Here is a 23,908-nt window from a genome sequence, read left to right as displayed (position 1 = left end):
TTTTAAGTATGTGCTTTTTTTAAATGAAGGAAAATGTGTTTTTCCTTTATTTTAATTGAAGTCATTTAATGACTAAAATGTGACTATTAAAACATGAAATCTTTCTAAATTTTGGGATGTAAGAGACTGTTGGAATTAGCACTGATATAAGATTAAGAACCATTACTTCAAATATGGTTTTGTATTCTGTTTCTGACATGGGCCCTATTAATAATCTAATGATGATAATTTTTTACCATTTATTGAATTCTACTTATTGTTTCCAGTGATGTTTGATATTTTATATTTATTAACTAATTTAATCTTTTCCACTCTGTGAGATTCTTATTAGAAATCCACTATACATATGAGGAAACTGAGGCTCAGAAAGCTTAAGTAACTTGCTCCAGGTTCCACAGGTAGTAAGTAGATTTGGAATTTCAGCACAGATTCTCCAATTTTTAAAACTCCTGCTCATAACCCGTTGTGTTTAGCTGTCATTAAAACAAATGATTATTCTGCTTGGTGTCAATATTAAAATGTTAAGTCTGCCCCCTGACCAATGTTTTTTCTAAATATTGCATCATAAATCTGTCAACTGTGACTGTACTAACCTTTTCTAATGTAAATGAAAGAATAAATTGAATGTCCAGTGAGTAGGCTTTATTGGTGGTATTGCTGTTTTTATCAGTTTACCCTAAGGGATTCACAGTCATACAACCTCAAATTTGGCTGGAGAAATGCAAATAAATATATTTAACTGAAAGTCTCCTCTTTGATTTTTTAAATTTATATTGGTACTTCCAGTGGGCTACAGAGGTAGCAGACATAAACTTTCATTGCGTTCTTTGTTATTTCTGCCTCAGTAGGAGGTTTTGAGTAAAAAGTTTTATCAACGCCTAAGTCAATGGAGCCTGCTGTATTTAGATATTTTAAGTGGCAATGATCATTTATTACAGTTTTGAGGTATATATGGAGATCATTTTTTTAGCACATACTAATAGAAAGTCTTTAAAGTGCATCTCATTATGACACTATTTTTCAATAGAAAAAATAAGTTACAGCCCCATCAAATGAGTAAGCTGTTCTGTTGGAAGAGAACTCAAGGCACGAACTTACTGAGAACAGTATGATACTACTTAATAAATTACCATCATGGGCACTGGATATTTGATAATAGCAAGAAAATAAATAAATCATTTATTTATTCAAATATTTATTATCAGCTTTATGCCAAGCACTGCTTTTGGCGTTGGTTATAAATTGGGAACATGAGTGATAAGGTCCCTGACCTCATGGAGCTTTCATTATACAGGATGGTCAAAATTTGGAAATGTAGATATTTTATTCATCTGTTGTAGTGTATTCTCAGTAAACTATTTTTAATATATTTGCTTGTGTTTCCAGATTCGGTGGCCACTCTGTAGGGCTTAACTTATCTAGCAGGTTCCAACTTATAAATCATCCTCCAAACTTGAAGAACATTTGTTTAATTTTCTTCTTATAAGCCTACTCAGATGATTTATGTTACATTAAAAAAGGGTTTCAATTCAAATTAAAAAATTACCTCTCTTTTCAGTGTTCTGGACCATCAATGGAGCCTACAATTCAAAATTCAGATATTGTCTTTGCAGAAAATCTTAGCCGACATTTTTATGGTATCCAAAGGTAAATTTCTGTCATAGATAAATTAAAGTTATAGTGAAAACATGTATACACATTGTGTCTTTTTTGTAGTTTATCTTTAAAAGCCTTTTGTAAATAACCAAATTAATGACCAGCTAGTTAAAATTTTGATTCAAATATTTTCTCTCAGTTCAAGAAATTTTAATAGTTTCTGTAAACATGCACAGTCTTTTGGGTCATTGTATACCTTGCATTATTGGCTGAAATAGAATAGGAGTCCCTTTTATAATGTACATTCAAGCCTACTTTACTTTTGATGGGGGTTGGGTGGCTTTACAGCGTTTTGAGTGAAGAACCTGAGGACTTAGGAACTACATTACATACCAAATCAGTGACTGGTTTTTAAATTTTTTTAATACTGAATTTCTATAGATAACTGTCTTATTCTCCACAGCTTATGATAAGCACTTGATTTTTGGATGATAGCACCATATATAGCTGGGAGCCAGGAATCTTATCTATCCTGAGTCTCCTGATTAATTAAGTTGAAAAACTCCTTGACAAATACTGTTTCCACTAAGTTTTTAAAAATCTTATTCTAAATGGTGTTTCCAGTCCCTGTGATACTGTTTATTCTACTTAACTATGTATTATTCCTTCTGAATGAATGTCAAGTATGAGTAATTTATTTTCTAAAGGGCACCTCTCTGATTCCCTAAAATTTTGGGCTCATTAGTTTTTCATAATTCTGAAAAAATAATACCATCTTTTCATTTCCATAAACTACAAATTTGACTCACTCGAGTTGGTATTTAACTTATGGCATAAGTAGGTTTAAGCACTCCTCTTTCATTATTTGCCTTTCCTGTAGTCTGTTTCACATTACTGAAAAGTCATCAAGAATGGTGTAAAACTGTTCTTTGCATTTTAGATTCTGTTGATAGAAGTTACCTCTTGGTCAAGCAGTACAGTCTAGCACCGTCTTAGGTAAAATTCTCCTCTAGATCTTTTACGTATAACAATGTCGAGACACCTAGTTGATAGTTATGGGGTTATAAAATAAGACTTACATAACAGGTTGTATTCTAGCTTTCTTTTCTTTTTAACTTATATCCAAATCACTTCATACTGTCTTTGGATTAACTGGAGACCTAGCATCACTGTAGCATGAAGATAAGCTGCTGTTTTCCATGCTAATGACATGATTTTACTCTCATAGTCCTGGAGCATCCTTAACGAGGAGCTGAACTTGTTGGCTAAATAGATTTTGAATGAATAGCTCAATATCATATATTTTTTTAAATAGAAAATCTTTGCATTCAGATGGGTAATACAAATAACTACATTCAGTAAGTTAATTAAGATTCTTGGAAGGTTTCATTTTGTATTCTGTTCGGTCAAGGGGCCCTTAGGTTGAAGGACAGCTTAAAATCTGGCATTTATATGCATAAACCAAATAACTTTTACAACCACAATTGTCAGTTGGTAAGTTCAACTTTAAAAATATTACTGTCCTGAGTATTCTTTTTCTTTTATCTGTAGCACAGAACTCTGAGATTTCAGGGGAATCTGACCCTTAGCAAGAGATCCATTAGCTATCTGCTTGTTTCTAAAGCTAAAATAGCCATCTATTTAGACAGAAGGAAAATCTGCATAACTGTTATCTATAGCACATGGATCACTTTTCAGTTAAATGCACAGAACGCTCATGTTTTTAACAATCAGAGTCTCTTATTACTACTATTACTACTTTTTCACCAAATAGTTAATGAGCACCTAATTTATAAGGTGTGCAGTACAGAGAATATTAAGATGAATAAGATATTGACCCTTTTCAAAAGCTTATAATTTAGTTGGATAATAAGCATGTTTATAAATAAAAATGAGAAAGGAAAATTTAAATCTTCATTCTATTAAGTTCCTTTTAAAACCCTATTTGAAAGAGTTGAGAAACCAAGGAATAATTACTTTGATCTAAGCTCTATACGTGTATCTAGTTAGACCACCAGAAGTATAGTCTGCATAAATACTGGTTTCTTTAAAAACATCTTGACTGAGGGGTGCCTGGCTGGCTCAGTCAGTAGAGCATCTGACTCTTAATCTTAGGGTTGTGAGTTCAAGCCCCACACTGGGCATGGAGCCTACTTAAAATAAAAGAAATAAAAATTTTTAAAAAAACAGTTTTAAAAATAATTAAATAAAACATTTTAAAAAACCACCTTGACTGAATTATGATTTTTATGTTGCCATGTAAGTGCAGAATCTGTTTTAAGGATCATATTGATTATTTTGCTTAAAAATGTAAACTAAATAAAACACCTACAGAAAACATTACTTTCCCCAAAGCTAGCCAAAATCAACTTTGTTTAGTTATAATCTTTGCAAACTTGTTCATCTGAAAGTTCCATTGGCATGGTTCTATTTGGTTGAAAAGAGACTAGTTTATCTCATTTCAAAAAAAGGGCAGCCTTATATTACCTGCAAATATAGAATTTAGTGTTTTAATAGCTTTCAACTCTAACCACAAGAAATTATCCTTCCAGTGAATACTATTACTGTAAAATTTCTCAGGAGAATGGTATCTTTTATTATCTTGTATAAGAATCCTTCTTGTATATTCCTCTTTGATTTAGTTGTTTAAGACAATTTTGTTTTACTTCCCAATTAGACTTTATTTTATTAATCATTCCTGTGTAAATTAATCAGATTTTCATTTTTTACTTGTCTACCAAAAGGTTTAGAACTCTTAATGTTTATATGTAGTGATAACTAGGTTTCTGATTTGACTCTCATTTTCCTCTTATTTTTATGGCCTTTGATATTTTGATATATGCACCTTTATTATAAGTTATCAAATTATTTATGGAACTATGTACAGATAGTACAGATAATTAAATCCTTTCAAATATGTGTGTTAGTCAACAGAATTCACTTACTACTAATTTTTTTTCAGAAAGAGTGTTGAGTTCTGTTTGGTTGGGGCGCTTAGTACTATTTTGTCTATTTCCTCCATTTTTTCTCCTTCATTTACACTTTTAAAGATCTTTCTTATTCTTCTAATATGTGTATATTGTTACTTCTTCCACGAATCATGCCTTCTACATATAATCATACCCATGTTGGCATTATATGTTTGGTATACCAATTTACTTTTTGTAGTATATGTTTGGGTAGCTTTTAGCATTTTATTTGGTTGTGTCTTCTGATATTGTTCCTCAAAAATAAGTTTTTTTGACTGTACTGTAAATTATCTGGGTTATTTATATGCTGTAATTCTTCAATTCTTTGAGTTCTGGGGAAATATTTATGCTGTTCCTATGTTTTTATGTGCTCTAGAGTCAATCAGTACTAATGGCTAGACAGTAAAATTTACTTAATTTGGTGGCACTTATGTGGAATTGCTTTTCTATAGTTTTGGTTCTAAAAATTTGGATACAGAAGTAACACACAGTGGATAAAGTGCAAGAAGATAGTTGTTATGGAATTACCAGAAATTTTAAAATCTTCTAATAGCTTTTCCACTACTCTTGTTGGATTCTGACCCATAAAATTCAGTCACGAAGTTTCTCAATGCTGGTAAATATATGAGAGGGTCAATATGTGAGAGGATAAAGGGTGTGGCTTTGTTTAAGTTATAAAAGTATTATAGCAGTGCCATCCATGTACTTATGCTTAATAAATAACAATGACCTTTCTTTGACTTTTTTCCCCTCAGAGGTGACATTGTGATTGCAAAAAGCCCAAGTGATCCAAAATCAAACATTTGTAAAAGAGTAATTGGTTTGGAAGGAGACAAAATCCTCACCAATAGTCCATCAGATTTCTTTAAAAGTCATAGTTATGTAAGTAACATTTTAATCATTATTCATTGATTAACATTAACTGGACACACTGACAAAGGAAATAACTTTAATTCACATTTTGAATATAAGTTAAAATGTTGCACTCAATAGAATTTAAGTATGTTTGTATCCAGAACAATTTGGCCATTATATTTTATATATTTTAGTTTCTTTTAAAACCCTATATAAATATCTCAATAATAATTGTTGCAGGCAAGATTCGCCAACAGATGTCAAAATTTTAGGCAAAAGTTTGAGAAAAATAGTTTATTTGCACAGTGTCATGGTATCTCTTTCAAGATATTTATTACAAAAGGACAAACAGTAGTTCGTTGAGGAGAAACTGGCAGACACCACCTTAATTGAGTGATCAAGGTTAACTTCACCAATAAAAAGACATATCAACATAATGTAGCCCCTAAAATGAAGCATTAAGAAAGGCATATCACTTTTGTGATATTTTTGTAAAATAAGTGTAACCTCAGTCAAATCATGAGAAAATATCAGATAAACCCTGAGTGTCATTCTACAACATCACTGACTAAAACTCTTCAAAAGTGTCAAATTCATAAAAAACAAGGAAAGACAAGAATTGTCTTAGATTGGAGAAGACAAAGGAGACATGCCAGCTAAATGCCATTTGGGATCCTGGCTTAGAAAAATTTTCCACTGACTTGTTAGTGGCAAATCCGGTAAAATCAAAATCTATAGTTTAGTCTTTTAAAATCCTACTTAAAGTTTTAGGATAGAAATTTATATACCTTGCTCTGGTCAATTTGAGTATCCAGTTAGAAAAAGAGAACAAGAACAGCAGAATGAAGAGTGAAGAGCAGATGTACTTTAGCTCCTCTCACCAATCACATGGCTGCTGTGACAGAGGTTACAGCAGGGGAGGGTGGCCTTTTGATTACTCAGCATATACTTGTCTCACTATAATAATTGTGACTTAATTTTTTACTTTTCTTTAAATTTTTCATGTCACCCTCAAATTATTGATGCAGCTGTTAGATCTATTAACTAACTTTACCTCTATTTTTATCCCCAATATAAGCAAATAATTAAGAGTTAAACTGTCTTGATCATTGTGTATTTATTTTGAACTATAATAGCCTCTAATTGCCTTGTAAGTTTGATCAATAGATTATTAAATCTACTATTTATGTACCATCCATAATAGACTGTGGTTCAGCAGTGCAAATGTTTTTAATGTTTATTACCATAGTGTTAAATAACTAGTAATTGTTAGCTAATGGTGATAATGTTGAAGGTGATAGTGTGGTATCAGGTAACCCATTTTTCTATGACCTTCATCATGGACATTGTATCCTTTTATTCTTCAAAAATGTCAGAATTTTACATAATGGTTTCACCTTCATATGACTGTTAACATTTCAAGAAACATTCTAGTCACTTTTAAGTTGTTTTAGCAACAAGCTTATATTTAAGACCAGAAATAATTTTGTCAATAGGCAGAACAACAAAATATATAAATGAAAGCATCTACTATCTGTGTACCTAAACACCACACAATTGTTTTCTTTTTAAGAGTTATTAGAAGAAGAATTTCAGGGGATTAGATATTTGCTAAGTGATCTGAGAAGACAATCGGAGAGCTGTAAGATGTAAATTTTTTTGAATATTCTATTTAAGGGAAATATTCATTGAATTTTTATGTTTGATGAATGGATAAATTAGAGGACACTGCCATATTATTCTAGGTATATTCCACTCACTTCGGTTTGCATGTTTATAAGTGACAGACATAATTGTAATACTATTGGCCAACACTTATTATATACTTCATCTGTACCAGATACTGTTGAAACTCTTCACAAGGGTTAATTTATTTATAATCATCACAACAGCAACCCAATAACATAGGTAGTGGTAGTATTTGACAGAACAGAAAACTGGACAATGGGGAGGTTAAACAGATTGCCCAGTTTCAAACAGTTAGTGAAAAAAAAAAGGTTGGAATTGAAACACAAGTAGCCTGGCTCCATCTAGAATTTGTACTCCTACAACACTACTACTACTTCTCCCAAAATATCCTCTACTGGTTATTATTATTATTATTTATACTCCCATCTCATCACATTGTACTTCCCTTAAAATGTATTTGTCTTCAGTATTTTTTAAAAAGAAAGGGGGCTGTTTCTGATCAGGGACAGTATTGATTCTAAAATAGAAGCCAGTTATTTTTTGAAGGCTTCCCTGCCTCCACCAGTTTTTCTAGGCTAGGTTTTTCGAGCAATAAGAATTGTGTAGTTATTACAGAACCACTTTAGCAAATGTGTTCCATTAATCAAGGTGATTTATAACAAAAATTCATCCAAGTTTGGAGCACTCTGAAGAGATATCCAAACCTTTGCAGGGTCTCCTCTAGAGGGTTTCCTTTTTCAGTTATCTCTGAAGCACAGTGGTGCTGGATTTTATGAAATGGGTTCTTTCCCTTTACCTATGTATCCTCTTAGAAAATTCATTGTTGTTTATGATGAAGACATTACTATTCAGATCTTGATTGAGCTGCTTGGTAAAGATGATGAATGTTAAATGTGTTTTGAATCCAAGCCCCCCCTCCCCCGGCAAATATTCTCTTAAGTACATGCTTCAGAAAGCAAAACACCAAAATTGTCATTTGGAACCTAGAACGTAGAGTTTAACATATGAAAGAAGTAGCATTGTTCCTAAGTTGGCAAAAAAGAATATAAACAGATCATTGGTTAAGTGATGTAGAACCATTTTATTCATTCTGGAGTTCTAAAAGTCCACGTGGCAGCAATACTTACAAACCATGATTTATTTTTTACATTAAGCATTTGGAAACTAAGCAGTCCGTTTCAGGTGCTGTTGCAGTGGGTTTTGCTCATTTCAATGGTATTGAGGCCAGTAATTCTTGCCTTGGGTTATGGGCTAAGCTTTGGCTACTAGGATATAAGCTTAATTTGTGACTTTCAAAAGAAACATATTATACTCAGCTCAAACATCTTGAATAACTTGCCTTTCTATACTATAAGAATTCCCCAGTTAGAAGTTAAAAGCCACTAATTTGCCAAAAATAATTTAGTTGGAAGTAGAAGCATTTAGCAAATTGGAAGTACATAAAATGAATGGTCGTTATCCTATTGATTTGCACAGTAGGCAAAGTGCAGTGTAAAAGCCTGTATAATGTAGTTTCCATTTTCCCAGGAAATATAGGGCCAGGGCTCAGGTAATACAGTGAAATTTTGTTATAAAGTTAATGAAAAGATGAAGAAGAACACTTTATAATTTTTTTTTTTAAATATTTTATTTATTTATTCGACAGAGATAGAGACAGCCAGCGAGAGAGGGAACACAAGCAGGGGGAGTGGGAGAGGAAGAAGCAGGCTCATAGTGGAGGAGCCTGATGCGGGGCTCGATCCCAGAATGCTGGGATCACGCCCTGAGCCGAAGGCAGATGCTTAACCGCTGTGCCACCCAGGCGCCCCAGAACACTTTATAATTTTTCTGAAGGTAACGTTGTATGGTAGTCCAGGGCTATGATTTTAATCCATAGTGTAACTGTGGTACAGTTAGGCATTCTGCAGTATAGTAAGTTCCTCTCAGCAAACAAATATGCACCATATAAACAAACTCCTTTGATACCACATCCTCCTATAGGAAGAGTACTGACTGCCTTGAGCTTCATATTCTTTTTTGAGCTCACTCCTGTTAGGTTTTAGTCCCCACCACTCCACTGAAACAGTTCTTGTCAGGGGTCCCCACTGTTATCTATCCAGTGGTCAACTTCGTCCTCATTTTACTAGACCTGTTGCTAGTATTTGAAATATTTTTTTCTCAAAACCTGGTTTCACTTAGTTTTGCGGAGAGCACATTCTCTGTTTTTTTTTTCCCTATCTTTCTGTTTCTTCTGAGATTCCTTTGTTGGTTTCACTAAACTTTGGAATAACTAAGGGTTCATATTTTAAACTTCTTCTCTTGTTCGTATACATTCACACATTAGGTGGTCTCATCCTGTCTCATAGTTTTAAGTACTACCTAACTTAACTCCCAAATTTATATCAACTACAACTTCTTTCCTGAACTCCAGGATCATATATCTAATAGTCTACCTACTATCCCCACCTTAGTACACAATGGGCACTTCAGACTTAATATGTCCAAAACCAAACTCCTGATCTTCTTTCCCAAACTGGCTCCTCCCACACATATCGCCATTGCAGCAATGGCAACTCCATTCTTCTGCTTGCTCTGGTTATAAATCTTGGAGTACTGGGGCGCCTGGGTGGTGCAGTCATTAAGCGTCTGCTTTCGGTTCAGGGCGTGACCCCCGTGTTGTGGGATCGAGCCCCACATCAGGCTCCTCCACTATGAGCCTGCTTCTTCCTCTCCCACTCCCCCTGCTTGTGTTCCCTCTCTCGCTAGCTGTCTCTCTCTCTGTCAAATAAATAAAATCTTTTAAAAAAAAAATCTTGGAGTCCTCCTTGAGTCTTTTCTTCTTTCACTGCACATCCAATCCATTCGCAAATCATGGTGGCTGTATCTTTTAACTGTAATCAGAATTAGACCACTTCTTGCTACTGTCTCTGCTACCATGGGGGTGCAAGACAAATTCATATCTTGTTTTCTTGCAATAACTTCTGAACTGATCTCTCTGCTTGTACCATACCCACTTTCTTGTATTTTTCTTTTTAAAAATTATATATATGTGAATAACAACATCATTATTGTTATTGGCAGAGATCTATGCAATGGAAGCAGTTTTACATTTCAGAAAGAACTAATTAGATGTTCTTAGAATGTATTGGTGGCACAGTGTTTTTAAAAGAAGTTGTAAATGGGGCAATATGCCAGTGATAAAGGTGTCTGACAGTATATTGGAAAATATTTTTGAAAAACTGATCAGCAAACTGAAAAACTGACCTAATTGGACAGCATTAGAAAATGGTCAGTGTATATAGTTAACACTAATAGCCCCTTAATGTGTACTGTGTATTTAGGTTATAGTTCAAATCCTTGAATATCCTAATGCTGTTTTTCTGTTTGCCTAAATGTCATTTACTTTGGCTAAAAGTCACAACCATATGGTCTTCTATTACCACTTGTATTATAAACACAAAAAGTACTCATGTGTAGGGAAAGGAGTCATCAGATTGAAAGGGCTTGTTTATTATAAGCTGCTGATACACTAAATCCTTATGTCATTTAAATAGAAGAACTACCTAATAATGTCACTCATTACAACTAGGATATCTAAACAAGGGACTTGTTTTTTGCAGACTGTAGTGATAAAAACCTGTGCTACACATCCATTTCTCAGCAACGGGTCCCAGGATAATCAATCATGGCATACTGCTAATGCCTTGATTGCAGCTGATGTGGAGGAAATATGTTTACTCTCTTGCTAAAGTGAGGTTCACTGCGGAGATGACGTGACTTTTTCATCCTATAGCTAACACAATTCTGAAGATAAATTTGACTTATTGTTTACGATTCTGAGGTGTTTTTCTTTGGATATTAACATTAAATAATGATCTTTGAGGCCTCCACAAATGCTTAAGCATTTTCTGATGTGTTCTCTGAACATTTTCAGAATAATTTAATCTTATTTTAACAATAACATGGAGTTTATAGAATTTTATTTTGTAGAAATGTATTTTATCTTAATGTTTGTGTGTGATTATATATATATAAGTATATATGTGTGTATATATACATATATTCATATACATATGCACAAAGATCAACATTTCTGCTGAAAGAATAGCAAGTCTTCCTGAAACAGTTTTGTTCACCTAAATATATTTTAACCACTCCAGGTTGGAAAATCAGTGCCATTGCTGTGAGTCGAGGGGGGCAGTTATGCAGTTCGGTAAAATGAAAATATTTATATATATTTTTCGGAAAGTTAAATGAGACCTCTCTACTTTAAGGTTGCCTACAAGGAATTGGGAGAAATTAAGAAAACTGAAATTGTAATGCTGCTGTTCAGTAGAAGCATCTGAAGCAGACTCCATCTCTGATGGTAGTAAAGAGAATATATTCCAAGTGTCATGTGGCTTCCTAATCTGATACGGTGGTCTGCTGGAAAGTAGACTAGGTGGAATATGTTCAAATGTCTTGAAATAAGCAACTAAATGAAGTTCTTGTATTACCACTTTGGGTAATTCTGTGGGTTTCAGTGACTCAATGTTAGTCCATAAAAGCAATCTCATTCTACCATCATCTACCTAAAATAAGAATAGAAAGGAAGAATAACATGTAAAAGTAGGTGTGCATGGAATGCCTAGGAGGTTCAGTCGGTTAAGCATCCAACTCTTGATTTCGGCTCAGGTCATGATCTCGGGGTGGTGGGATTGAGCCCCATGGCAGTCTCTGCGCTCAGCAAGGGGTCTGCTTGAGATTCTCTCCCTCTGCCCCATGCCCCCGCCCACTTGTGCGTGCACTCTCTCAAATAAATAAATCTTTAAAAGACAAAAATAGGTATGCATGTTATAAGATAGTTGAAGATCATAAATTAGCAAGAAACTGTTGGCATTACAAGCCACTGTACTGCTAACCTACATATATGAGTGCTTTCCTCTTGCATTAGAATTGTCATAACTATTGTAAGAAAATGTAGGAATTGGGGCGCCTGGGTGGCTCAGTTGGTTAAGCATCGGACTCTTGATTTCGGCTGAGGTCATGATCTCAGTGTTGTGAGATTGAGCCCCACGTCGGGCTCCGCACTGGGCATAGAGCCTACTTCAGGTTCTCTCTCTCCCTCTCCCTAGTCCTCCATCTCTTTAATAAAAAAAAGGAATCATTTAGTTTGTTACAGCTAGTGCCTGCATCCCCACTAAACACACATGAAATGCCAACAGATTTGTCTCCTTAAAACTGTAGGCTGAGCAATTTGAAATCCTAAGATGCAACTTAAGATTCTGATCTATTTCCTGTACATTGTATATATGAATCTCTAAGTCAGGAAGGATTAGAGAAACTTTCTGTCATCTAAAGAGACTTGAAATTTGACCTGACTTCCCTATGTAAAGAAAGCCAAAGTAGGTGTAGGGACATAGACCAGTATGGACTTGTGACCCTAAGTGAAAATATTGCACGTAACCCCAAACCAGTCTCAGAATTTAGGCATCTTTAAGGAGGATGTGCTCAGGAGCAGCTTGGACCACTGGACTTAGCAGGCAGGGAGATGGAGTGGAAGAGAAGACTTAAATGCCCCTCAGCAAGCTGTGGGGTTGGGCAAAATTTGCCAGACATTAACTTCACAACTTTCCTTTTATTTATTCATGCATTTATTAATTCCACAAATACTTATTGAGCGCTTACTTGAGGGCCAGAACCATGTTAGATGAGCTAAGTCTGCCTGTAGTGCTGTACCACAGACCTTTCTGCAGAAGTGGAATATTCTATATCTGCACTGTCCAGTATGATAGCCACTAGGCATTGACTGCTGAGCACAGGACACATGGCTAGTGTGTCTGAGGAGCTGAATTTGAATTTTATATAAGTTGTAAAATTAAATAGCCACATGTGTTGCTAGGAGATACCATAATGGACAGTTCAGCTTTAGAAGCTTGTAGCCAAGTTGGAGGAGCAGACAAGAAATTATAACATGATGTAATAGAATCATATACAGGGTGCTGTGATAAGACACAAGACGATACTTATCCAGGGGTTGATAGTTTTTTTCCGGATTAGGGAGGTAAAACTTGAGTTGAAATTCTGAAGGATAAGTAGGAGTTGATCGAAGCAAGCAGCATATTCATAAGGTCTAGAAGGAAGAGTATAGCATTGTGCTTTGGGCAACTGCCAAAAGTAAGTTCTCATGTCTGGAACATATAGTCAGGAGGGGTGGGTAGTGAAGAGAGATAAAAATGAAAAGGTAAACGGCTCAGTTCCTTGTATGTCTTAAGCAGGGAAATAACTATCAGACTTAGCTTTTTAAAAATCACCCTTAAAATTTAAACTTTAAAAAATAATAAAAAATACATATTTCTTGTGGTTAAAAAAAACCCCCAATATCATTAAATTCTTGTAAAGGAATAAAAATAAAAGCTCACTCTGATATTAGTGTAGATTAACAGAGGAACGTTTGGAGTAGGAGAGACTCCTAGTAGGAGAGAAGGTTTGGAGGCTGAGAGACCCATTAATAGGCTATATAGGACATAATTAAGATAATATTAAGAATGGAAAGCAGTACAAAGTTTGGAGAAAGATTAAGGAAATATCTAGACAGGATTGGATGCTGGGAGAAATGAATTGAGGGACTTAAAATTGAGCCAGGTTTCTGGCTTTAGCACTAGGAGTAGGTGGTACATGCGGAGATTCTGGGAGAGATGTGAATTTGGGAACTGGAGAGAAGGTATAGTGGATCTAATAAGCCTAAGAGAGACTATATTTTATTTATTTTTTTGAGATTGATTGATTGATTTGTCAGAGAGAAGGAGAAAGAGCAGGAACAGGGGGAGCAGCAGGCAGAGAGAGAAGCAGGCTCCCCGTTGAGCAAGGAGCCCAATGCAGGACTCCATCCCAGGACCCTGGGATCATGACCTGAGCCAAAGGCAGACGCTTAACCGACTGAGCCACTCAGGTGTCCCTATATTTTAAATTAATACAATGGCAATTATTATTATAAGAAGTGGGGGAAAAAGACAAATGCTTTTCCAGAATGACATTTGGATGCTGTACTATTCCCTCCTTGATGTCCATAATGTGTTTTCATAATCTCTTAGTTAAAACAATGTTTTGGTGCTCTCAGCCCTCAGAGATCCATCTTATTTTTTAAAGATCTTCAGCTGTTCTTTTTGTACCTTACATCATTACAGAAAAATGTCATCTGTCATCCACTTGTCTAAACTGGAATTTTATATTCATAAAGTTAATTTCATTCTAAATAACTTCCAGGGTATGGTGCGTTAGAGTTGTGGTTTTGATGAATAAAACACAAGTAGAATAAGTATCTGTCAAAAACATGCAACATAATGCTTTTTTTTTTTTAAGGCATTATTGGTATCCAGTACAAACCCATCTACATATTTCATTGTAATTAATTTCCTCTTCGGAGAAGAGACTCTTTTCTACCCTGGATCTTCTATTTCTAATACCTTTTCAGGTGTTAAATCAGCTTTTTAGCCAATCTCTGTATGAAGCAGTTATGTATAGGAGCCATAGGAAACTGAAAAGAGCTACATTCATTCATCTATAGAAATAATTCCATATAGGGATGAGTTTTGACATTGGGAAGAATTATTTGAAGTCCCATGAATCAAAATTTCCATGGAAACATAATATTACATATCTCGTATGGTATGGTATTTACCAACTGTTTAGACTTTTTCTGAGAGCATGAGAAAACTCATTATTTGCATACCTACTGCTACATTCTATTACTCTCTGAAATACCCTGTGTTTCATTCAGTTAGGCTCATCTTTTGTAATATAAGAACCAGAGCGTGGGTTGCCTGGGTGGCTTAGTCGGCTGGTCATCTGCCTTCTGCTCGGGTTGTGATCTCGGGGTCTTGGGATCAATTCCCATGTCGAGCTCCCTGCTCAGTTGCGAGTCTGCTTCTCCCTCTGCCCCTCCCCTATTCGTGCACTCTCTAAAATAAATAAATAAATAAAATCTTTTTTAAAAAAAAGCACATTAGGCTATATTAAAATGAAACTACAGAGATAGTCTTGAAATGAGAGAATATAAGATGCTTCTTTTAAGTACTAATCCAAAAACAGAACAGGTAAATTATTTTACAAATAGAACAAAAAAGAAGTCAGAGCAAAATAATCCATTGTCCTGGGAAAGAAATACTGTAGGATTGGTACATTAATATTAGATGGCTATGATGGAAAGGCATTATTTGTTGGCTTCAGTCCCAACACATTCCCCCTCCATATACCTTCGGACTGGTGAGTAGATGGTTCTGAAGAAGTGAATGCTTCATAAGGTCAGAGCCTAAACATTTGATATTTAATAAACATTGCTTAAGATGCCTGTTAAAATAAAAATGGTAGTCTCTGCTGCATAATATGGCATCTATTAACAATTAATGTACATTTTTAATAATACTAAATTCAAGTCTGGGCTAGTACCAGAACTATATAATTGAATACAATGTAAAAGAAACTACCAAAAACAAAGTAAAATTGCAAAGCATGGTTCACTTTACAGAGAACCAGGTAGATGGCATAGGAAACCAGGAACCCAGCAGACACCATTCATACCAGCAGCTGGGACAACTGCTAATCACAATAGCTAATATTTAGTGAGTGCTTACTGGGTGTCAGGAGCCTTATTTATTATTTCATTCGGTTCTCAGAATATTTCTGTAAGGGATTTATTAATCCCAGTTATATAGATGAGGTTTAAATAACCTGTCCAAAGTACTTAACTTAAGTGGCAGAGCTACATTTTGAACTCAGGACTTGTCTTACTCTGTGGACTGTATCTTTAACCACCATGCTTAAAGACCCCCTCAGAAATTCCTCTTCAGGCTGGATGGAGGTATTGAGTACTTGCGGAAAAGATGAAGGAGCTTAGCTTGCAATAGCTATGAGAATGAGCAAGTCTTAGATTAAGCTCTAAACCTATTCAGCGGGAGATGCTTGATAATGAAAGAACCTGTTAGTAAAAAGCATCCCCCATCATTACTCCAACCCTAGTTCTGGAGTTGTAGCCTTTTGGAACTTTTGTGAAATTTCCCTTTGGCTAATGAACCCAAGGTAGCACCATTTTTAAGTAGGGAACGACAATAACAGTCCCCACGAATGATGCAGATGGAAGGGTAATAAGACTACACAGAAATAGCACGCACTGAAATAACCAGTGTTAACTGTTCCATGCCAGGTCCTTATCAATGTTAAGCCCTTTGTCATGCATCTAGCATTTGGGAGTACCATCGTTAGGACTCCAGCTATTCTACTCAGGTAGACAAATGTGGACAAGAAGTTGTGCCAAGGAGAATGTCAAATAGAATGTTAGTGAACCCGTTCCTTGATTTTAGCTTTCAAAGATACTCATAACTGACTCTTGAGACTCCCCCCCCCTTTTTTTAAATTAAAGGCTAACATTTTCTCTGCCCTGTGTTGTTACCAAGAGCTCTTCTACTTGATTGCGTCTAGGAGGATTCAGTGCTTCACTTGTCGTATGTCTTTGTTTATAGCTTTTATTGGTGTTGCAGGAAGAGTAAACTCCAACAATTGTTGACTGATGGTGTTTCTAATTTTGCTTTTGCATGAATCATACTAATACCCAGTGTTACGAAGTTCTTTTACAACTATATAATAAATTATTTCATTTTCCAGTTATTCTCTCCAGTAGTTGGTGTGCACAGCATCTTACCATGGCTGCATTTTGGTTGTGTAAGTCATGATTAAACAGAATAGGCGTTAGCCACATAATGGTATAGTAATTTGACTTGATTCTGCTTACCTGGAAGATAATAACATAAAAAACAATTTTATGGGCATTAATTGTTAGAGTAAAATGACATATAAAATTAAATGTACATTCATCATGTGGACTTTTTTTTTTCCAGGGTAGGAAAATTATGCATTTTTATATTTCACATTTTTCATTCCATGAGACCCCAAACAAAATCTTTAAAATATGTGTGGAAAATAAATACTCTTAACATTACATAGTGTTACTGATAGATCACCCCCATTTGCTTTTGCCAAAAAGAAACAAGGCTTTCTCTGATTGCTTTCATAAGGTGTGTGTTCCTCTCCTTTTCCTTTATAATTCAGGAAAAGGAAAAATAATCATGTCAAAAAAGTATTCCAAAAACTTTGCCCCTCTCCTTGCCTTTATGATTTTTGTTTGTTTCTTTAATAACTACTGTTTCTTTTTCATTCACAGTCATTTTAGAAACATTAAAGAGGGGCGCCTGGGTGGCTCAGTCGTTAGGCATCTGCCTTAGGCTCAGGTCATGATCCCCGGGCCCTGGGACTGAGCCCTGCATCAGGCTCCCTGTGCAGTGGGAAGCCTGCTTCTTCCTCTCTCTCTCCCCCTGCTTGTGTTCCCAATCTTGCTGTGTCTTTCTCTGTCAAATAAATAAAATCTTAAAAAAAAAAAAAAAAGAAACATTAAAGAGGCATGAGTAGTAGGGGCAGTGCACACCCTACCTTTTTTGTTGTAAATTATAAAATATCTGGCAAACAAAGGGTTAATTAAAAATCAACCTGTTATTAGGATTTTCTGTTTATTGAAATTTTTAAAAGGTCAGACATACAAATATCTTATTCTTCAGTCGGCACTTTTTCTTAACTGGGTATTTTTTTGCTTAAATACATGAGTTTGATTGCAGTTTAGTAAATGTGTTATCTGATATTGTGGACTCTTGCATCAGATTTCACTTGAATCGCGAAAAGTAACACCTGTGGGTCGGTTCACAAAGCCGCTTTTGTTAAATGGACACCCGCAGGCCATGAGGCAATTACATTTGTTGCTTGTACCATAAAGGAGGCACTTAACTAGACCTCAGTAAGTATAGTTAAGAACTAGAGGCTTGATTCTTTTGTGCAGCCCTGAGATTAGGTTTTATCATACATCAGGAAGTAAACCTCTGACGTAGAAAGGAAAAACAAGAATGATTTAAGGGTCTTTTAATGCTTCAAAATTTAGCCCTTAAAGTAAGTTCTGAGATCCTGGGAAACTTTAGATTAGAGCCAAAGTAAAAATTTCTATGTGGTATTCATTATAAAAATATTCATGTATTCTTACTCAGTTTCAGAAATGTATTCAAGTTGGCATGGCAAATTTACAAAGGTATGAAAAGGAAAAGTAATCTAACCGTTTAAAGTTTTGGTTATGAAAAGTAAAGAACAAAGGCAAGGAATTAGGGATTTCCATTTTTGTTAATTTGCAAACATTTATTACAAATGAGTTTATTGGAGTTCTTTCTACATTTTAAACTACCATTTAATCTATTAATATTATAATATTGCTATAGAATTTTATTTCTCTTATCTGGTTTGAATTTTCAATTCAGTGATAATCAGTAGGTTAGCTCCACAAACAATAACTGCATTTTGAGTAAGAAAGGAAATTTTTGTTCTGTTTTTTGCCTCAGTCTATAACAGAAAGGTCAGGTTTTGAGTTTTGGACCCATACCAAAAATGTGTTGTACTTTATGTTTATTTAAAGAAATGAGTTCTTAGCTAGACAAACAGTTTAATTATCCAGAGATCTGGTGACAATGCTGCTAATTGCAATCATTTACTTACACAAAGAAGCAAACCTATCTAGATTGGAAGTTAGGTCCTTCTCTTTCCACACTACCAAAGGTTTAAAAAAAAATTATTTCAACAAAGCTCTTCCTAACCTGTATTGTGATGGACCTTGTTCTTTTCTTTAAAAAGTACAAGTATCACTTAAAAGGATAGGCATATTAAGAGAACGTGTGTGTGTGTGTGTGTGTGTGTGTGTGTGTACACACTGACGGTACCTAATTTATGATGGTTTGACTTAAGATTTTTTTTTTACTTTCTTGTGCTGCAAACACGGTACATATTCAGTAGAAACTGTACTTCAGAATTTGAATTTTGATCTTTTCCTGGGCTGATATGCGGTTACGATACTCTTGTGTTGCTGGGAAGCAAGAAGTGAGCTACAGCTTCCAGTCACCCATGCAATCAAGAGGGTAAAGTGACCGTTTACAGCTAACCATCCTGTACCCATACAGCCATTCTGTTTTTCACTTTCTTTCAGTACAGTATTCAATGAATTACTTCAGATATTCTACACTTTATTATAGAATAGGCTTGTGTTAGATGATTTTGCTTTAGTGTAGGCTAATGGCAGTGTTGTAAGCACATTTAATGTGGGCTAGGCTAAGCTATGATGTCTGGTACGGTAGGTGTATTAAATGCATTTTTTACTTAAAATACAGTTGACCCATTAGCATCAGGGGTTTTGAACTGCGTGAATCCACGTACACGTGGATTTTTTTATATTATAGTACTGTGAATGTATTTTCTCATCCTTATGATTTTTCTAAACATTTTTTCTCTAGCTTATTTTATTGTAAGAATACGTATATAATACATACAACATATAAAATATGTGTTAATTGACTGTTTATGTCCTCAGCAAGGCTTCCTGTCAACAGATTATTAGTAGTTAAGTTTTGGGGGAGGCAGAAGTTATACGGGAATTTTCCAACTTGGTGTGGGGGCGGGTAGGGGATCGGCACCACAACCCCTGTTGTGGGTCAACTGTATTTTCAGGACATAACTCCTTGGTAAGTTGAGGAGGTTTATATACATTTTTAAATTATCTAAGTAGTATATACTGGTCATAAAAATGTAAATTTTGAAATTTGTAAGTTTTGTGGGTTTCTTTTAAACATTTATACATACTGCCCTCCAACTTACTTTTTTCACTGATGGTATTCACGTAAATCTACTAGTTTTTTTTAACCAGCTGTCTACTGTTATATAAATGAATCATATTTTATTTGACCTGTACCTACTGAGGAATATTTATACTTTTGCCAATTTTGAGATGCAAGCAATACCATAGTGAACTTCCTTATTTATACATAATTGCATGCTAAATTTGGCAGATCTTTCCTAGAGATTTTTTTTTTAAAGATTTTATTTATTTATTTGACAGAAATAGCGAGAGAGGGAACACCAGCAGGGGGAGTGGGAGAGGAAGCAGCAGGCTCCCAGCGGAGGAGCCTGATGTGGGACTCAATCCCAGGACTCTGGGATCACACCCTGAGCCAAAGGCAGATGCTTAACGACTGAGCCACCCAAGCGCCCCTTTTCTAGAGATTTTGATAGGGAAAGAGTAGAACAAAAACATGCAGGGGATGCAACTAAAAGGAACACATGGTGGAGAGAGATGCCAAAGGCTCACTTTACTTACATCAAAACTGTTTTTACCAAAAGGATTCTCTTCATATTGTTATGAGGTATGCTAAGAAAAATGATAAAGACCTTTAAAATTAGGTAATTTGAACATTTGTTTCTAGTCATGATTAAGTAACTGATGCTGAACTTGCCATCCTGCCATAAAGAACTAGAAAATTGGACAAAAATGTAAAACAACTGCTCTCAGAGAATGCACAACAGGAAGTATGGGACAGATCCCTAAAAGAGGGGAAACAAGGCAAGCCCTATACTTTCCCCAACTCCTGTTGTAAGTCAGGTGTTTCAGAAGGTACTGAGGTAAAATTCAAGCCAAACCATAGTGGTTTTGCTGAGTTGAAGAGAGACTGAGATAGAGGAAAGTTTAAGTGGTTGGAACTTATGGATCAAACTACTTGGGAAAACAGAACTATGAATGATCACCGTCAATCTCCTTAGGTGTTCTCTTGGCTTTTGAGCTGAATACTAAACTGTGCCTGCTTATGGTGAAACCTAGAGACCGAGCAAAGAATGAGTGGGGAGCTGAGCAATCTCCAGAGCTCACACAGGGCTGAGAGTCACTGGAGTCCTGATCAGCCAGAGTGGACAGAGCTCCGCGAATATCCAGCATATTCAGTAGAGATCCCTGAATATCATGTCTTAGTAGTATGCCTACAGGAGCCCGAAGAGTACAGTGTGAGATAGACCCAAGCTGGCAAGCTTAAAAACAAGGCTTAAGGAATAAGCTGATCCACAGCTAACTTACCTGCTTCCCCCCAAACAAGCAGACTTCCTCAACATTCAACACACCGTAAAGAAAACAAAATCCACTCAACAAATCAATGTCCAGCTCAGTCACAAACTACAAGATATGTGAAAAAGTAAAAAAGTGTAACCCATAACCAGAAGAAAAATCAACTAAATAGATCCAGAAATAACAGAAGTAATGGAATTAACAGACACATGCTTTAAAACACTAATTCTAAGTATTTTCAAGGATCTCAAGGATGAACATAAAGAGGAAAGAAATGGTAAATATCAAAAAGAACCAAGTGAATATACAGAACTTTGGAAACATTGTATAGCTTTACAATAGATTAGAAACGGCAAAAGAAAAGATCCCAGACTAGGAGGAAATACTTGTAATGCCTATCACAGGACTTATACTCAACGTATATAAAGGATTCTTAAAATGAGTAAGAAAACAACCCATTTTAAAAATAAGCAAAAATATTTTAATAGACACTTCACAAAAGATACACTAATAGACACAAGAAAAAATCATCAGAGAACTGCAAATGAAACCACAATGTGATACCAACGATTTACCAGAATGGCAGAAATTTTTAAAAAGGAAAATACCAAGGTTTGTGGAGCAACAGGAATATTGCTGCCAAGAGTGTAAGATGATTTAATTATTTTGGAAAAGTTTAAGGGTAGGCATACACTTATGGCCTAGAAATTCTACTTCTTGCTATTTACTGAAAAGAAATGGACTTACATATTAATGTTTAGAGTGCTTTATTTTTTTTTTTAAGATTTTATTTATTCGACAGAGATAGAGACAGCCAGCGAGAGAGGGAACACAAGCAGGGGGAGTGGGAGAGGAAGAAGCAGGCTCCTAGCAGAGGAGCCTGATGTGGGGCTTGATCCCATAACGCTGGGATCACGCCCTGAGCCGAAGGCAGAGGCTTAACCGCTGTGCCACCCAGGCGCCGCTAGAGTGCTTTATTTTTAACAGCCCCAGACTGCAAAGAAAAATATCCACCAACAGATTCATGGGCAAACATTGTGATTTACGATAGAATACTACTTAGAAGTAAAAAGGGATGAATGATACATACAGCTGTATTAATCATAAAAAAAATGAACAAAAGCCAGACACAAAATAAGTATGTATACTACAATCTTATTTATATGAAATTTAGGAACAGGTAAAACTAGTTTCTGGTAACAGATCTCACTAGTTGCCTGGGACCAGGTGTAGGGATGGGAGGTTAACTGGCACAGTAGGGAACTTTATGGCATGATGAAAATGTTTGATGTCTTGATTAGCAGTTACATAGGTGTGCACGTTTTCCCAAACTAGTGTCAAACTTGAAGTGAGTGCTTTTTACTGTATATAAAGTATACCTCTAAAAAATTGATTTTTAAAGTGTATACTCTATACCAAAAATAAGTGGAATAATTTCAACGTCATGAATTTTTTACTGGATACTGAGTAATTGACAGGAAGGTCAGCAAAGATTACTGCTTTGATTTTAAAAAATCCAATGTAGAGGTTTTCCTATTTATAGAGCAGCTCCTGTTAAAGGTTCCATCAATGAAGAGGTTGTTTCCTTGATTTGTGTACTCTCTATCAAACACTGAAGTCTGAGGGGTAGGGGATATTCCATTACTATAAATGGATGCATGGGTATTAGAATGTATAGACACCGGATAAATTGGAGTTAGCATGTCTCATATTTGAACCTACTTCTATTAACTATCAATAGTACTTCACACGTTGTTGTAAGGATCAAATGAGGTTTTTTTTCTTCTGATGTAAAGTTCAATGATTCATTAGTTGCGTATAACACCCAGTGCACTATGCAATATGTGCCCTCCTTACTACCCATCACCAGTCTATCCCCATTCCCCCATCCCCTCCCCTCTGAAGCCCTCAGTTTGTTTCTCAGAGTCCATAGTCTCTCATGCTTCATTCCCCCTTCTGATTACCCCCCCCTTTCTTTATCCCTTTCTTCCCCTACTGGTCTTCCTAGTTCTTATGTTCCATAGATGAGAGAAATCATATGATAATTGTCTTTCTCTGCTTGACTTATTTCACTTAGCATTATCTCCTCCAGTGCCATCCATGTTGCAGCAAATGTTGAGAACTCGTTCTTTCTGATAGCTGAGTAATATTCCATTGTATATATGGACCACAACTTCTTAATCCAGTCATCTGTTGAAGGGCATCTCGGTTCCTTCCACGATTTAGCTATTGTGGACAATGCTGCTATAAACATTGGGGTGCATATGGCCCTTCTCTTCACTACGTCTGTATCTTTGGGGTAAATACCCAGTAGTGCAATGGCTGGGTCATAGGGTAGTTCAATTTTTAACTTTTTAAGGGACCTCCGCACTGTTTTCCAGCGTGGCTGTACCAACTTGCATTCCCACCAACAATGTAGGAGGGATCCCCTTTCTCCACATCCTCTCCAGCAATTGTTGTTTCTTGCCTTGTCAATTTTTGCCATTCTAACTGGCGTAAAGTGGTATCTCATTGTGGTTTTGATTTGAATTTCCCTGATGGCTAATGATTTTGAACATTTTTTCATGTGTCTATTAGCTATTTGTATGTCATCATGGGTAAAGTGTCTGTTCATATCTTCTGCCCATTTTATTATTTGTTTATTTGTTTCTCGCATATTGACTTTGAGAAGTTCTTTGTAGATCTTGGATACCAGTCTTTTATCTGTAGCATCATTTGCAAATATATTCTCCCATTCCGTGGGCTGCCTCTTAGACTATTTCCTTGGCTGTGCAGAAGCTTTTTATCTTGATGAAGTCCCACAAGTTCATTTTATCTTTTGTTTCTCTTGCCTTTGGAGATGTGTCATGAAAAAGATTACTTTGGCCGATGTTGT

The 23,908-nt window shown here is 35.6% G+C and overlaps 1 protein-coding gene across 8 annotated transcripts in view; it reads left to right on the top strand.

Annotated features, from left to right (window-relative positions):
* IMMP1L (inner mitochondrial membrane peptidase subunit 1) overlaps positions 1-23,908 on the top strand; it is an 87,686-nt gene that overhangs the window by 54,200 nt on the left and 9,578 nt on the right. For all 8 annotated transcript variants that reach the window (XM_026512179.4, XM_026512182.4, XM_026512188.4 and 5 more), the window contains 2 exons: positions 1,559-1,647; positions 5,321-5,447. In XM_026512179.4, coding sequence (XP_026367964.1) covers positions 1,559-1,647; positions 5,321-5,447 — 216 coding nt within the window. The remainder of the gene's footprint in view (positions 1-1,558; positions 1,648-5,320; positions 5,448-23,908) is intronic.

This window comes from Ursus arctos, unplaced genomic scaffold, assembly GCF_023065955.2.
Source record: "Ursus arctos isolate Adak ecotype North America unplaced genomic scaffold, UrsArc2.0 scaffold_23, whole genome shotgun sequence".
Classification (NCBI taxonomy): Eukaryota; Metazoa; Chordata; class Mammalia; order Carnivora; family Ursidae; genus Ursus; species Ursus arctos.
This window is presented reverse-complemented; position numbering and strand designations above follow the sequence as displayed.